General features: G+C 53.6%; 2 protein-coding genes and 1 long non-coding RNA gene across 6 annotated transcripts; 1 reads left to right on the top strand and 2 right to left on the bottom strand.

The window, feature by feature from the left end:
- The first annotated feature begins 626 nt into the window (after positions 1 to 626).
- On the top strand, positions 627 to 4512 carry UBE2C (ubiquitin conjugating enzyme E2 C). Of its 4 annotated transcripts, none has more exons than XM_040446918.1 (6): positions 842 to 998; positions 1550 to 1577; positions 2328 to 2414; positions 3421 to 3625; positions 3741 to 3800; positions 4267 to 4512. In XM_040446918.1, exons 1-6 carry the CDS (start codon positions 898 to 900, stop codon positions 4323 to 4325), a joined length of 540 nt encoding a protein of 179 aa, XP_040302852.1. In that variant the 5' UTR covers positions 842 to 897; the 3' UTR covers positions 4326 to 4512. The 4 variants fall into 4 exon arrangements, with proteins under 4 accessions (XP_040302851.1, XP_040302852.1, XP_040302854.1 ...); XM_040446920.1 differs by lacking the exon at positions 842 to 998 and adding an exon at positions 1071 to 1198; XM_040446917.1 differs by lacking the exon at positions 1550 to 1577 and having other exon boundaries at positions 627 to 998.
- On the bottom strand, positions 2208 to 9062 carry LOC121012122 (uncharacterized). The gene is made up of 2 exons (XR_005781954.1): positions 8864 to 9062; positions 2208 to 2619 (listed from the first exon to the last, which is right to left on the bottom strand). It is a non-coding gene; the product is annotated as an uncharacterized LOC121012122 (long non-coding RNA).
- A 54-nt stretch (positions 9063 to 9116) lies between these two features.
- On the bottom strand, positions 9117 to 11873 carry TNNC2 (troponin C2, fast skeletal type). The gene is made up of 6 exons (XM_040446923.1): positions 11744 to 11873; positions 10256 to 10307; positions 9977 to 10120; positions 9770 to 9884; positions 9463 to 9599; positions 9117 to 9291 (listed from the first exon to the last, which is right to left on the bottom strand). Exons 1-6 carry the CDS (start codon positions 11744 to 11746, stop codon positions 9260 to 9262), a joined length of 483 nt encoding a protein of 160 aa, XP_040302857.1. The 5' UTR covers positions 11747 to 11873; the 3' UTR covers positions 9117 to 9259.
- Between the last annotated feature and the right edge of the window lie 3491 nt (positions 11874 to 15364).

Below are 15364 nucleotides of genomic sequence, written 5' to 3'. Positions count from 1 at the left end.
AAGAAGGGGGCACAGGAAAAGATGACCAGCTACCCTCCCCCATTCCAGGTCAGACCCAGTGAAGTCTGCCCCAAGCATTATCTGCTTTATGAGACGAGGGTGGGGACATCATGTGCTTTGTTAACCTTCCCTGTCTCTCTTATTTCTTCATCCCCTAAGGTATAGACGAAGTGCCAGAATGTGATGGCTGGCACCATAGGGGTTGATGACAGACCAGAAAATGAGGAGAGGCTTTCATTAACCCCCCCCCCCCCCCCCCGTTTTACAGGTTAAGATACGAAATGTTGTGTCCGAGGTCCCAGAGGACGGTTGGAGAGCAGCGTTATGAGCCCGTTTCTAAGAGTCTCCTGGCCATCATTCCCCTCGCATGAGTTTTCAGAGGTCCCTACAGAGGTGCCCGGGACATTATAATAGATGGAGGAGCAGGGGTTTCCGGGTTGAGGGAAGAAGTACCAATGTCGACGAGACCCGGACGCTCCCTTCCCCTGGGCGTAGGGATCCTGGCTGACCGCCCCGGCCGTTCCCCGCCGCAACCCGGCGTTTGTCCTGGAAGGGTTCATCATCCCACGTGGACTTTTTCTTGGCCCTTTAATGGTCGGCGTTTTCCAAAGGCCACCAATCCGCTGCAGATCCGTTAGTTAATGGCGGCCTCTTCTACCAATCGTCGATCAGAAGTCTGTTCCTGCCGCCCAATAGTGGTACGCTGGAGGGTGGGTCTAGCAGTTGCGCAGTTACAGAGTGCTCTGGCGCTCCTCATTGGCTGGATCAAACCCAAGCGAGCCGCTGATTGGCTGGTGCCGCCGGAGGGTTACAATTCAAACGCGGGCGGGCGGGCCCCCAGCCCTGCAGTTGCAGTTGTGCTCTCCGAGTTCCTGTCTCCCTGCCTGCGCCGTCCGGATGGCTTCCCAGAACCGCGACCCAGCCGCCGCCAGCGTCGCCGCCGCCCGCAAAGGAGCCGAGCCCAGCGGGGGCGCTGCCCGGGGCCCCGTGGGCAAGAGGTGAGCGGTGTGGAGGTAACACTGGCCGTGCCCAGCACGCCCTGGGCCTTGGGGTCGAGACCTCGGACTTCCGGGCCCCCACCTCCTCCTTGAGCGGGCAGATACGGGGACAGGAGGGCACGCCGGGAGCTCGGGCCGCCCTGGGAGGGCCTCCCGAAGGAGGACGGAAGGGGGAGGCAGGCTGCCAGGATCCTCCGCGGGTAAGCCAAGATGAAAGTGTGACTGGGACCTTCGGTGACTTGGCGCGGGGGAGAGTGGGGACGGAAGTGGGTAGAAATTGGGACCCGGCACGGGGAGAGACGTCAGAGAAGCTGAGGGAGTTAAGAACAAGCCAGACCGCCCTGCGGGAGCCTGGAATTAGGAAGGGTGAGGACTCACTGGGACCCTCCTATGGAAGTGGAAATGAGTGTGTGCCCCCGCTGAAGTCTGACCTCGGGGTAGGGGAACCCTCCATGACAGCTCCTCCAGAGAGATTGGGGTGGGGGGAGAAGCACCGCCTGGAGCCCTGGCTCCTCCAGACTCCCAGATGACTCCCAGCACTCATTTTGCAGGCTACAGCAGGAGCTGATGACCCTTATGGTGAGTGACTACCTGCCCAGACCCCCAACCAGTTCTTCCACCCTCCACCTCCCACTCACCTCCGCTAATCAGCGACTTTCCTACATCAGGTTCTTTGCTAGACATAGTGCAGGGGATTAAAACATGAGTCCAGTTTGCGCCCTTCTGGGAAGACGTTAATATACCCCACCTACACCTTTCCTTCCAGCAGTGTCTACTCCACATCCCACCCCCACCCCCACCATGAAGTTCTCTCTAAAATACAGTTCCCTGAAACCATACAAGGCTTTCCCTCTATGCTGCCTGGTCCTACTTCCTTGCCTGGAGATTTACCCATACCCTGCTCTCCACCCTTAATATTCTTAATCCTGTCATACTTTGAAATGCTTCTTCCCAGATGACCTTGTCTGCATTAACCCTGAATATCAACTCAAATCCTTCAGTGCCCCTATGTAGATCTAATGGAGGCTTTGTGTGTAACCAGCACTCACTGGCATGCTCAGTTGAATTCCCAGCATCCAACAGGATTGGAAGTACAGAGCTCCCTTCTGCTTCTCTGCATAACCCCTCTCTCCTTAACATACCCAGTACCCCTCCCCAAAGGGGAAGGTTCAGCCCCCAAGAACTGAATCGCTTCCCCAGAAAAGCCTGTCAATTTGGTCTGGTTGCTTTATTTTGGATCAAAATGTGATGCGCTTCAGAGGAAGGAGTTCACCCACTGACCCCTAAAAGTGTAGGCTGCAGCCCAGCAGCTGTTGTTTCTTCCCCCAGATGTCTGGTGACAAAGGAATTTCTGCCTTCCCTGAATCCGACAACCTTTTCAAATGGGTGGGGACCATCCATGGAGCAGCTGGCACAGTAAGTGTAGGGTTGAGGTCGGTGAGTGTGACTTGGCTGGGTCTGGGGAGAGGTAGGAAGAGAAATCCAAGTGCAGGTCAGCTTCAAGTCTTCAGCCCGGCAGGACGTTCCCCTGTTGTGTTCTTGTGCTCTGAGCCCATGGCCTCGTCTCTCCCTCTGTACAGTAAGAGGTTGGGTTTAAAGCAGGGCTTCCCATCTTAAGTGCCTATAGGGGGCCAGACAAAAAGGAGAATGGAGGGTACATGAGGACTTTGGCCGATGAAAGGGCTCAAGTAAGTCCCAAGATGGCAGCTTGCCATTGCTGCACGTCTGGGTTTTGGTTGGTGCGTTTCGGGGTATTTTATTTTTAATTTTTTTTAATGTTTATTTACTTTTGAGAGAGACCGAGACAGAATGCGAATGGGTTAGGGGCAGAGAGAGAGGGAGACACCGAATCCGAAGCAGGCTCCAGGCCCTGAGCTGTCAGCACAGAGCCCAGTGCAGGGCTCAAACTCACAAACCGCAAGTTCATGACCTGAGCCAAAGTCGGACGCTTAACCGACTGAGCCACCCAGGCGCCCTGCTCCACATCTGGTTTACGATTGGTCAGAATCCACGAGTGCCTGGCTGGCTCAGTCAGTGTAACGTGTGACTCGATCTTGGGGTTGTGTCTGTACCCACGTTGGGTATAGCAATTACGTAAAAATAAAATCTTTTAAAAAATAAAAAAATCTGGATATATGTCTAAAACATCCTGGTTTTTACATGTTAGTATCTAATGTTATAACTGACTAAAGCACAGCTGTGGTAGCCCTCAGGATGCCAGTTTATGCCCCTTATCTGTAGGACAAGGATCACTGATGTCCCTGCCAGATAAGCGAGAAAGAACCAGAGCCATTGCAACACTTTGTCTTTTGTCAAGTCCCAGATAAACTCAAAGGTCCTAGCAAGCCCCTTTCTGGGGCTTGGGTTGGGCTGTGAGGCTCAGGGTGGGAGGTATACTCCCCACCTGTTTCTCCGATGCCAGGTATACGAGGACCTGAGGTATAAACTCTCCCTGGAGTTCCCCAGTGGCTACCCTTACAATGCGCCCACGGTCAAGTTCCTCACGCCCTGCTACCACCCCAACGTGGACACCCAGGGTAACATCTGCTTGGACATCCTGAAGGACAAGTGGTCTGCCTTGTATGATGTCAGGACCATCCTGCTGTCCATCCAGAGCCTGCTAGGAGGTGACTTCTGAGACCAGCCCGTCCCCTGAACCCGGGAAGCTGTCAGGCCTCCCGGGATTCCCCCAGGCCAGCCTCTTCTACCCCTACTGATCATTCTCTTTCTGTCCGTCCACAGAACCTAACATCGATAGCCCTTTGAACACACATGCTGCTGAGCTCTGGAAAAACCCCACAGGTGGGTCCTCCATCCTTTCCCGGCACCGGGTGATCCCTCCCCAGCCTTCAAAGGCTCCCTCACACAGAAGGATCTTGGTGACTTGGGGGATTGTGTCCTGAGGACTGGGTTGGGAGTGGATGTCAACCTAGGGAATCCACTTCTGCCTCTGCCTTGGTGTTTTCTGATTTGCCTGTTTGCTATAAAAATCAGGAAACTCTTTCCACGTTAATGTAGGTTGAGGGGCTTTTTAAGTAGAAGGCAAAGCTTTGTGCAAACGATTTGCTCACTGAGGCCCCCCAGTCACCTCCCCAGCCTCACTGGAAGCAGAACCCCTCCCCAAGACCTGACTGGGTGGGCAGCAAAAGGGACTCTGTTGTACTAAGAAATCCTCTCCAGCTCCCCAGATTTTGTATCCTTGCTTGCCCTCCTGTGCATCTTAATCCCCGTCCCCACCACTCCCTGATACCTGCCTGTTCTCTTTCAGCATTCAAGAAGTATCTGCAAGAAACCTACTCAAAGCAGGTCTCCAGCCAAGAACCCTGACTGTCTAGCCTCTTTCCTTGTGTTGTCTTTTTATTTTCTCCTTAGATGGTCTGTCCTTTCCTTCATTTCTGCCTAGGACTCTGTACCTTAAACTGTGGTGTTATTTTTGTTTTGTTTCTGTTTTTTAAATTAAGTGTCTGGTTGAGCCCTTGTGATGAATATATTAAATAAATACATTGGTTGGGTTTTTTTTTTTGTTTTTTGTGTACAAGTTGCCTTGTAATTTCCCCAGGGTTGGGAGTGTTCAGCATGGGTGGAGTAGGGTCCAGGCCCTTGCCCTGCTCCTCTCCAGGGACTAGAAGCAGCTGAGAGGCTGTGTGGCTGCGCAGGGGTGACGAGGACTCGTTCTTCCTCTATGAGCTTAGTCATTTCATGACTGCATCTGATTCCTCACCTGTAAGATGGGTCTCACAAAATGCCTCTGTAGAGTTGTGACATGAACCAGGGACGTCAGTGGATACTGGAGCTGCCCAGCTCAGTTACAGATGAGGCTGAATCAGAAAGCGTGTACGGGGGCGCCTGGGTGGCTCAGTCGGTTAAGCGTCTGACTTCAGCTCAGGTCACGATCTCGTGGTCCGTGAGTTTGAGCCCCACATCGGGCTCTGTGCTGACGGCTCAAAGCCTAGAGCCTGTTTCAGATTCTGTGTCTTCCCTCTCTCTGCCCCTCCCCCGTTCATGCTCTGTCTCTCTCTGTCTCAAAAATAAATGTTAAAAAAAAAAATTAAAAAAGAAAGCGTGTACGTGCACACAGGAGGGGGTTGGGAGGTGAGGACCAGCCACCTACGTTATGGCGGGATGTTCTGGTCCTGAAAAAGGAAAAGGGAAGCACTCAGCTCACCCTAAGCAGGCCTGGGGTCTGGGAGACAGCCCGGAAATGCCTCTTCCCGGGCAGAGACCTCAGGACAGCCCCCGACTCCCCCCTTACCCCAGGCCCCCCATGCCCCCACTCACATTCACCCACTCCTCACCAGCGATTCCTCCCGCTCCTGCACCCACTGGCCCAGGCCCCCAGCCCCTAGGCCCTCTCCATTGGCCTGTCACAGGCCCCAGCCTTTGGGGCCCTGAGAGGAAACTCCTGTGCTGACCAGTTGGGGTCTGGGCAGGGGGAAGGGTGGAGTAAGGTGATGGCCCCAGCCCAGGTACTGCAGGAAAATCTCCAACGTGGACCAACACAGCAGCAAGATGCCCTCCAACACCGCCTGGGTCTTGGCCTCACCCAGCTCTGCCAGCAGCTGACTGTGCAGGCCTTGGGGGGGGGGGGGGGGGAGGCATCAGGAAGGTTCTCTACTTTTATTCCTGCCAGCCCAGGCTCCTTCCCTGCTCTGTGCCCCCACGGAGCAGGCAGGTGACAAGTGGCCTGTGGATCTGGGATGGGATTTGGATAACACTGTGTGGCTAGCTCTCCCGGCAGTGCTGCCCAATCGGATGTGCAGAGAAGTCTGCCTGGGCTCTACCTCCAATGCAAATGCTGATTCAGTGGGTCTGTGTGGGGCCTGAGGGTCTGCATTCCTCCCGAAGTTGAAGATGAGCGGTGTTCTCAAGGCATGGCCCTTCCACCTGGAACTTGTTAGAAATGCAAATTCTTGGCCCCAACAAGCACTCCGGGATTCTGAGGCTCTCTCAACTTTGAAAATAGTGACTAGAGGATGTCTAAGAACACAACTCAGAAAGTAGCACTAAGATGGTTCTTACTAAATAAATGCTGGCCAAGGCGGGTATATTTTTTTGTCTGCATTAGGAGGCTTCTCCACGTGGTCCTTGATCCAATTGTTGGGCCACCCAGATGGCCACATGGCCTGCCTTGTGTCAGTCACAGGGGTGGACTATAGCTCAGAACCAATCAGAGTGTTCCTTAGAATTAATCCCTGGGAGAAAGTAGAATGATTTTACTAACAGGGTTGCTTAAAAGAGGAGGGAGTCTGGGCAGCTGGTGCAGACAATTGCAGATGGGAGAAAGCCAAGCAGAGACCAGTAGCTGGGAGATGGAGGTGACATTGAGACTGGCCTCCAGCTGACGCCTTAGCATCCCAGTTTCGTGAGCCAGCAAATCCCTTTTTAGTTTAAGTCCATTTGATTTAGGTTTCTGGCACTTGCAACAAGACGGAGAAGGTATTGTTCCCATTCGCCCCATACCATTACTGAGTGCCTGCAGTACAAGCCCTGTGCTTGGGGCTGGGGATCAAGCAGGGGGAAAAACACAGTCCTGTCCTCAGAGGCTGAAGTTCAGGGGGCAGACAGGCAGGTCAGTGGGGGTTGAATAAGTGCCATAAGAGTGGTGGTTAAGAGCTCAGACCTCACAGGCAGAACAATTGTTAGAATCCCCACACCCCTCCCTGTTACTTGCATACATTTAGACTAAACCACTCTGTAAAATGGAAATATTAGTAGCTACCTCATAGGATAGACAGACCTTAGAGTAGTGCCTGGCATGTGGTAAGCCCTCCTTAGATGTTGGGTACTATGAAAGCTCAGAGGTGGGGCACAAAGACCAGGAGAATCAAGGAGGGCTTTCTGGAGAACGGACTGGGCCATGAGGGAGGGATAAGGAAGGGAGCACACTGCTTGGATAGCAAGAAGTTCAGCAGCATGGAATAGTGGCATAGTGGCATGGACGTCAGGTCGCAAAGGGCTTGTAAGGCCTTTAAATTAAAGGCCTTTACCGAGAAGGTCCTGGGGCACCCGGGCGGCTCAGTCAGTTAAGCGACTGACTCTTGGTTTCAGCTCAGGTCATTACCTTATGGTTCATGAGTTCGAGCCCCACGCCAGACTCTGCTGATAGCATGGAGCCTGCTTGGGATTCTCTCTCTCTGCCCCTCCTGCTCTCAGTCCTCTCACTCTCTCTCTCTCTCTCAAAATAAATAAACTTTAAAAAAGTAAAAATAATAAAATACAGGGGCTTTACCTTGAGGCACCTAATAAAGCCTTGAGTAGGGTTTGGTGTCAGAAAGCTGCTTCCGGCAGCCTTGAGGGGAGGGAACGGCCAGGAGGTTAACTACTGTTCTGAGTCACAACACCGAGCGGGCTCCGAGAGGACGGATAAAAGAGTAAGGAGACAGAAGGAAAGCAGCAGGCCAGAGCAAACTGCGGGCGAGAAGGCGGCTCCAGAACTCCAGGGTGCCATCTCTGAGATGGGGAATTTATGAGATTAGAGCAGGACGGGTGTGAAGTTCTAAGGGCAGCTAGGGAGAACTGTCCACAGGTAGGTGGGGCCACACTTAAGAGCCTTGCTCCTGTTTCCACATGTGTGTGCCCGGGTACGTCACCGCCTTCCTCCGCTGTAAAACGGAGAGAACAGCCTCTGCCTGCCTCTAGGGTTGTGTGCATCAATCAGACAGGCCCGCAAGGCACGGCACACAGCAAGCGGTCCTGGTGATGAGTGCTGACCCCGGCTGGAAATAGAAACTGGGAAACATGAATGCCTCAGAAAGGGGAGCCAAGAACACGAAGGAACTGGAAAGGGAGGACTGTAGCGATGAATAACCGCACAAGTCAGGGTTTCAACGTGGTAGTAGTGATATTAATAACGGCATTAGTGGGGCTCCTGGGTGGCTCGGTTGGGTTAAGCGTCTGACTCCGACTCAGGTCAGGATCTCACCGTTCGAGAGTTCGAGCCCCACGTTGGGCTCTCAAATGTACTTATTTGTTAAAATAAACATTTAAAAATAATAATAGCATTAGTACGTGTCACACTCTGTTCTAAGTGCTCTGCACTAACAAACTAACTTGTTCTCACAACCCTGCACGGTTGTGATAATTCTCATTATCCCCATTTTACAGAGTAGGAAACTGAATTACAGAGTGGTCTGTCATGGCAGTGAGGGTTCGAACTCATTCAGAGGCACCCTGCCTCTAAAGCTAAGGCACCACTGCACGGCATTAGCTTTGACCTGCTGCCTGCTGTGATTGAGTCGTGCACAAAGAGTTACAGAAGCCAGAGCACAGCCAGTGGGAGAAGGGATCAAGGGAGAAGGTGGTGTCTGAGCTGGGTCCTGGTATCTTTGACGTGGTATCTGAGCTGGGCTGAGAAACTTGCCAGGCTTTTTAGAGGAGGAAGGGCATTCCAAGGAGGGAGAAGGCAGGAGCAAAAGCCAGAAGGCTTGAAAGTGCACCCGCACTGTCCAGGGCAGGAGTGACAAATCGCCCAGCGTGACTGGAGCCCAGAGGGGAGGGAAGGAGGGGAAAGGAATTTGGATTGGATTCTAGAAGCAATGGGGAGCCTTGAAGGTCTTTCAACTGGGGAGGAGCAAGGTCAAATTTCTTTTGGCTCCATCGTGCTGACGGCCGTTGAGCGCGTTGGCCGGGGCTGGAGGCAGGGGTCCAGGGTGGAGACGAAGACGTCAGAACAGGCGAAGTAGAAAAAGTCAAGCAGGAACGAATGCTGCCTGGAACGGACGGATACTCCCCTTTCCCTCCCCACCCCGGCAGTCTGCACCGAAGACCCAAAAAGGCTCCAGAAAGGAGGGACGGTAGGGAAGGAAAGGGGCCTCGGTCGCCTGCGGCGCCCTCACCCTACCCCCATCCCAGGCACCCTCACTCACCCCGACAGCCCCAAGGCCCCGGCCACCCTCCTCCAGCGCCAGGCGCCACCGCAGCCCGTCGGCCGAGCTGCCCACGCCCAGCGCCAGCTACCGGGAGCCGGCCGGGAACCTGACCAGCGCGTCGGCGCGTCAGGCAACTCGGGTCGCCCCTCCTCGGATCCCAAGTGCGCTCGGGTGGCGCCCTGGACCACGGCCCAGCCCGGCGGGCCATGACACCCACTCCCCTGCTCCTCCCCTCACTCAGGCTACGTGCTTCTCAGCGTCTGTTTTTATTCTTTGTGGACACAGAGCCAGCAGGGGCCGCGCCTCCCTCCCGGGGCGGAGAGTGGGACGGGGCGGGGTGGCACCGCCCTGGCCCGAGGGACGCGCGGTCGGGGCAGAGGAGAAGCCGGCTTCTTACTGCACGCCTTCCATCATCTTCAGGAACTCTGCGGGGAAGGAGAGGGGGAGGAAATCTTGCACAAAACCGCCGAGAGCTCCCCACCCTGCCCACAAAGCCAAGGATGTTCATGTGGGTGCCACGCCCCGGACGTTCCCGCGTGGCGCGCCCCCCCCCCCCGGCCCCCGGCCCACCGCCACCAAGCTGTCGCGGCCCTCACCGTCGAAGTCAATGCGGCCGTCGTTGTTCTTGTCACCGTCTTTCATCAGGGATTCGATCTCGTCGTCCGTCACGTGCTCCCCGGAGGCCCTGAAAATCTCAGCCAGCTCTTCCGCATCGATGTAGCCGTCTGCGTTCCTTTGAAGCGAAGGGACAGCGCGTAGGGCTCAGGGCAGGCAGGGGCGAGCTGCCCTGGCCACGTCGACGCCTCCCCTCCCTCACCGCCACCCCACGCCGAGAATGTAAGTGCCCTGCCGGCCAGACCCGCCCAGCCCAGCGCCTTCTCGGCTCCCAGGCCCCCAGTGCACCTGTCGAAGATGCGGAAACACTCGGCCAGCTCCTCCTCGCTCTTCCCCTTCGCATCCTCTTTCATCTGGCGTACCATCATGACCAAGAACTCCTCGAAGTCGATGGTGCCGCTGCCTGTGGGGAGCAGGTGGTGAGTGAGCCTGAGCCCTGGATGCCCACCTCTCCCGCCACCGTCCCAGCCCTGCCTTGGAGGGCCACCAGCTCACCGTCCTCGTCCACCTCCTCGATGATGGCATCCAGCTCCTCTTTGGTGGGTGTCTGGCCCAGCATCCTCATCACCGTGCCCAACTCCTTGACGCTGATGTCCCCGCCACCGTCAGCGTCAAACATGTCGAAGGCGGCCTTGAACTCTGCCGAAGGAAGGAGGCAGAAGACCGAAGTGGGGCTGCCTGGACTGTCAGCCTCACACCTTGTCTCCCACCCTGTTCAAACACCGTTGCCCAGCACACATCCCCCCAACAGCCCGCCCGCCCACCTGCACTCACCAGCGATCATCTCCTCGCTGAGGTAGGACCGGGCCTCTGCCTGCTGGTCCGTCTGCAGAAGACGCAGAGTCAGAGAGAAGAAGGGCCAGACCCCCGAGCTCATTCTTGTCTCAACCCCATTCTCTTTAACCCCCTTCTGTCAATGCCCTTTGGTCTTCCAGAAGAACAATGCCAAACTAGCAACACCTTCTGCATGTTCTCACAGCACCTGGCCCCAGTTATGAAGGACTAGGGAGAAAACGGATTACGCCCAAGGTCTTCAAACTTGCCAGTCAGATGCCAAGTCAGGAATCCCTAACCCACTAACCTTGGGCAAGTCACTTATTGTAACTTTATCTCTTCTCAACAGCTTCTCAGAGATGAGATAGCATTGGGGGTGTGAAAGGGTTTTGTAAAGTGCCAGCACTATTCCAGCATGATTTCCCACTTTTCCCTAGCTCCTGACAGAGCCTGGCACTGTAATAGGTGCTCAATAAACGTATGTTCTCAAATAAACAATAATGCAACGCAAAGTCGCTGAGCACCTACTAAGTGTCCATCAGGCCAAAGACTAGGCACTGAAACCAAGAAGATTCAGACACAGCATCCCTCCCCTCCAAGAACTTGCTGAGATGGAGATTTTAAGCTTCCTTCTTATCATTCAGTCATAGGAGTAAATACCACTCATGCTGGGCCGAATATAATGGGGGCCTTGTGGAGGTGAAAGTAAGATTTCGAGAGAGGGGATCTGGCCACATGCAAGCCAAGCCAACTGGCTATGGGGCTTTGGACTGAGGCTGGTGAGGAGGAGGGGCTGAGGTGGCCAAGGTGTTCTTTGGCGGGCTGGCTGATGCCTTCCTCCTTGCCCCCCCCTCCCCTCCTCCCTCCTCTTGTCCATGCAGGAGAGTCGGCTATTTTTAGTCTGGCGTGGGCCACAGCAGCTGTCCTCCAGGGTCTAGTTACCCCTTGAAGTGAAGTGGGGTGGGGGACCTCAGCAGACATAACAGCCCCAGATTAGAACCCCTCTCTGAGAGGCTGGGGTCTGTCCTCTTCTGCCCCTTCTCCTCACCCTTGAAGCTCTTGGACTTGAGACCCTGCAAACCTCCCCTCTTCCAGAAGAGTCTTCTCTCACTGGCAGTAGGAAGGTTTGGCAAGGCTTCTAGCCCACCCCTGCCACTGGCTCACTGGGTGACTCACTCTGGCCCTCGGAGTCCCCACCTCTACCATGAGAGAGACAAGCTAGGACCCCCTCACACTTCCATGACCAACACTGCCAAAGCCTCAGGTCTGCAGGGAGTTGGCAATACCCGGAACATCCCAGCCCTCCCCTTTCTAGAGAAGTCCAAAGGCTTCTTCCCCAGGCTTCCTTCTAGATACCCAGGCTCCAGGAACCTTCACGGTCCATCTTCAAACATCCAATTACTGGACTACAGAGCACCCAGATCTGGCCTGGAAGAGGTCTAGAGGTGCTCCAGCAAGCAAAGGGCTGAAGTCCTTTCTTGTCCTTACCATGGTTGCTAGTCACAGGGCCTCCTCTGCTGCAGGTCACCGCCTCAGACACTCCACCACCCAAAGTTGCCCTGGTCTGCTCCAGCCCCTAGGATTTGTAGGGGCTCCCTCCCCTCCCACCTCCCTGCTCCCCAGGACTGGCTGCCCCAGCCAATCAGATCCTGGGGTCAGTGAGTGCCTCCCCCCCAACCCCCGCCCCATCCCAGAGTCCTAGCCCATTACCTAATTTAGCCAAGGGCCCTTGCAGAGAAATTTAAGCCTCTGAGCAGGTGGCAGGCCTTGATGTCCTAGATTCTTGGGAGGAGAACCCGCCCCGCTCACCGCCTTAGCAAGCCCCTGCTCAAGAATCATGTTTGCTCCAAGATGGGTAAGGACAATCAGAAGACAGACAAGTGAGGCAGCAAGGTAGACTGGGAAGAGAACAAAACTTGAAGTCTAAAACCCAAGATCCAAATCCTGTCTCTGCAAGCTATGCACTCTTAGGCAGGTGACGATGCCACTCTGAGCTTCAGTTTCCTTCTCTGCGAGACGGAGATGGGGACGGTCATAACTTCCCTCACAGAGAGACCACGGTAAACGGGGGCCCAGGTACAAGTCACCCACCTAGCTTGTGCCAGCTCCAGAGTGTTGATGCCTGGCAAGTGGAATGTCCTGTCTTTGAACCATGGTAGAAGGCAGGGGAGGGGGCGAGGAAGAAGTGACAGCCACGGTTTGTGAACCTCTACGACGTGCCACACTCTGTGCTAAGCATTTTAACCACGTGATCTCATCTGGTGCTCATCCTCTGAGGTAGAAGCTATTATTATTCCCTTTTCCCGGGGGACCTTTGTAAATCGTAAAGGTCTATAGTCATGTTGGGTGATTCTTATTAATCCTCAAGGGAAGTCCTATCCAAATAAGAAATCTATGGAGGGGTCCGGGAAATGGGTATGCAGTTGGAGGAGAAATAAACTTTGAAAGCAGTTCCCAAGGGGCTCCTAGATGACTCAGTTGGTTAAGTATGGGGCTCTTGACTTCAGCTCAGGTCATGATCTCAGAGTTTGTGAGTTCGAGCCCCACATCGGGCTCTGTGCTGATAGCAAGGAGCCTGCCTGAGATTCTCTCTCTCTGCCTCTCTCTCTGCCCCTCCCTCACTCATGTGCTCTGTTTCTCTCTCTCAAAATAAATAAACCTAAAAATTTTAAAAAGAGAAAAAAGAAAAGAAAAGAAATAAAGCAGATCCATCTCTCAAATACACCTTCTCCAGGGAAAAGATGTTTGGGATTCACTTTTTTGAGGGAGAGGGAGACTAGAGGACTAGGGGCAGGTTCTCTACGTGGGTAAAGGGGCAGCTGGCCCGTTCCTAGAGCTCGGTGAGGAAGTCTGGAGCAGCTCAGCTGGCCGCCCGGAGAGCGAAGGGATGTGCAGAGCGAGTCCAGTCCAGAGGGGGTCCACCCCGAGAATCCACAGAGCCTAGGGTGGATGTTGGAGGGGTAGGTGATGCTGTGGACAGTGGCTAAGTCAACACAAAGAGCACTAAGACAACTAAGCACAGAGCCTGGGGCCAGTGAAAGGAGGCTGGATTCCAAGGAAGGCAGACGGACAGTGGCAGCCCAGCCCATCTTCCTCTATTTATAGACATTCCCAAGAAAAGCTCAGTGGAGCTAGGCCAGGCTACAGAAGGCCTCCCCTGTCCAGGCAGAGGGCCAAGGGGCAGCGACACCAGGGGATTCCAATTTGGATGTGAGCCCTGGAACTGCAGGATTCCTTTGGAACAGCGTGTGGAACCCTCGGCAATCATTTGTTCCCTGATTTGTTCTTTCATTTATTCAGGGAAATACAGAAGGTCCGAATTTATCTATTCCCCTTGACCCTTCCAATCCCAATCCCCTTTCCTCCACATCTTGCCTGCTGCTCTGGTCAGACTAAAATGCGGCTCCAAACATCACCTTTTCTAGCCTTCAGGTCTTTGTACACGCTGGGTTTTTTTCTTGCCAGTAATTCTGTCTTCTTTCTCTGCACCTGCCTACTTCCCTGTCATCTTTCTCAAATTTTTTTAAGTTTATTTATTTATTTTGAGAGAGAGAGAGAGAGAACAAGCAGAGGAGGGGCAGAGCGGGGGGCGGATAGAGGATCTGTGCTGACAGAGAACATGATGCGGGGCTCGAGCTCACAAACCATGAGACCATGACCTAAGCCGAAGTCGGACACTTAACCAACTGAGCCACCCAGACATCCCCGTCTTTCTCAGCTTTAACATCATTTCCTTGCGGTGTTTGGCTGGCTCAGTCGGTGGAGCATGCGACTCTTGATCTTGGGATCTTGAGTTCGAGGCCCATGTTCGGTGTAGAGATTAGTTGCAAAAAAAAATACAAATCAAAAATAACATCACTTCCTTCAGGATCCCTCCTCCTCTACCCGGGCCAAAGCAGTCCAGGGTGGTTTTCTGGTAGTTTCTTCAATCATATCCCTGAGCATGCCACATGACATGACCTGTTCTGAGTTCCTTGGACCAGAGACACTTACCTGCTCATCACTGCATTCCCCAGCACCTCAGCACGTGGCACTTAGCAAGTGCTCAATAAATATCTTGTTCTTTATAAGACTAACTGAACTGGGTGACATCTGGTTATGAGAAGGAACTTCCTAACTGTCGTGGTTGAATAATAACAGGAACGGGAAGCCTCAGGAGATAATGAGCTTCCTGTTACTGAATGTATGCAATCAGGAATTCAATGACCATCTCTCAGGGAGGCTATAGGGAGATATTACACAGAATCCAAGGATAGTGGAGGGTACAAGACATCAGGAGATCTAGTTCTGGTCCTGTGTGTATGACCCAAGGTAGGTCCCTTCCCCTCACTGACCTTCAGACTTCCCATCTGTAAAATAGAAGTGCCAAACCAGATTTCTGACAACCCATGGTTTTTTTGAACACCTGCCTTGTACCCAGATTTGTGAAACATGCCAAAATACAACTTAATATTCCTGTTTGGTGTTTGGTGAATAAGTGAGTGTTGAATCAATCAATGAATGAAGGGGGCCTTTTTTGCCCCAACACCCTACTACTAAGCTGAATGAAGAGTAGTTAGAGCCTTGAAATTACACAGACTTGGCCCTAAATCCCAGCTCCCCTATTTCCTAGCTCTGGATTTTGGGGAAGTCAATTTGCCTCTTCATCCTGAAAATGGACCATTATTGTCCAATAACAGCCCCTCCCCCAAGAGGTTGAGTGTGACATGTGACCCCATATAAAGTGCCTAGAACAGGATGTAGGACACAGTGGAGCCTCAAATGAAAGCCCTGCCTTTTCTGCACATAGGGGGGCAGGGAGTATGTTTTCCATTCAAAGCGATTTCCCTCCACCTCTCTCGTGCCATTCAAAAAGGGTAGGAACGATTGTCAGAGAGATTTTATTTGTTTAATTGTATAACCAACAATATCTGCCCTGCTAGGGACTGATAGTTTGGGCTTTTGACAAGAAGTGACAATAAATTCTTCCTCCTGCTGACCTCCTGGTAAAAGATGAAACACAGCCAGCCCTTTAGAAGAGCTGCTGAGATTACCATGCCTCCCGCTTGTGGGGGGAAAAAACAAAACAAAACCAGAATTAGGAACCCAGGAGACCTAGGCTGCAAGGCC

Source organism: Herpailurus yagouaroundi, unplaced genomic scaffold (genome assembly GCF_014898765.1).
Source record: "Herpailurus yagouaroundi ecotype Mexico unplaced genomic scaffold, PumYag 196, whole genome shotgun sequence".
In the NCBI taxonomy this organism is placed as follows: domain Eukaryota; kingdom Metazoa; phylum Chordata; class Mammalia; order Carnivora; family Felidae; genus Herpailurus; species Herpailurus yagouaroundi.
The sequence above is the reverse complement of the archived record's forward strand: the minus strand, read 5'-3'. Positions and strand labels throughout refer to the sequence as shown.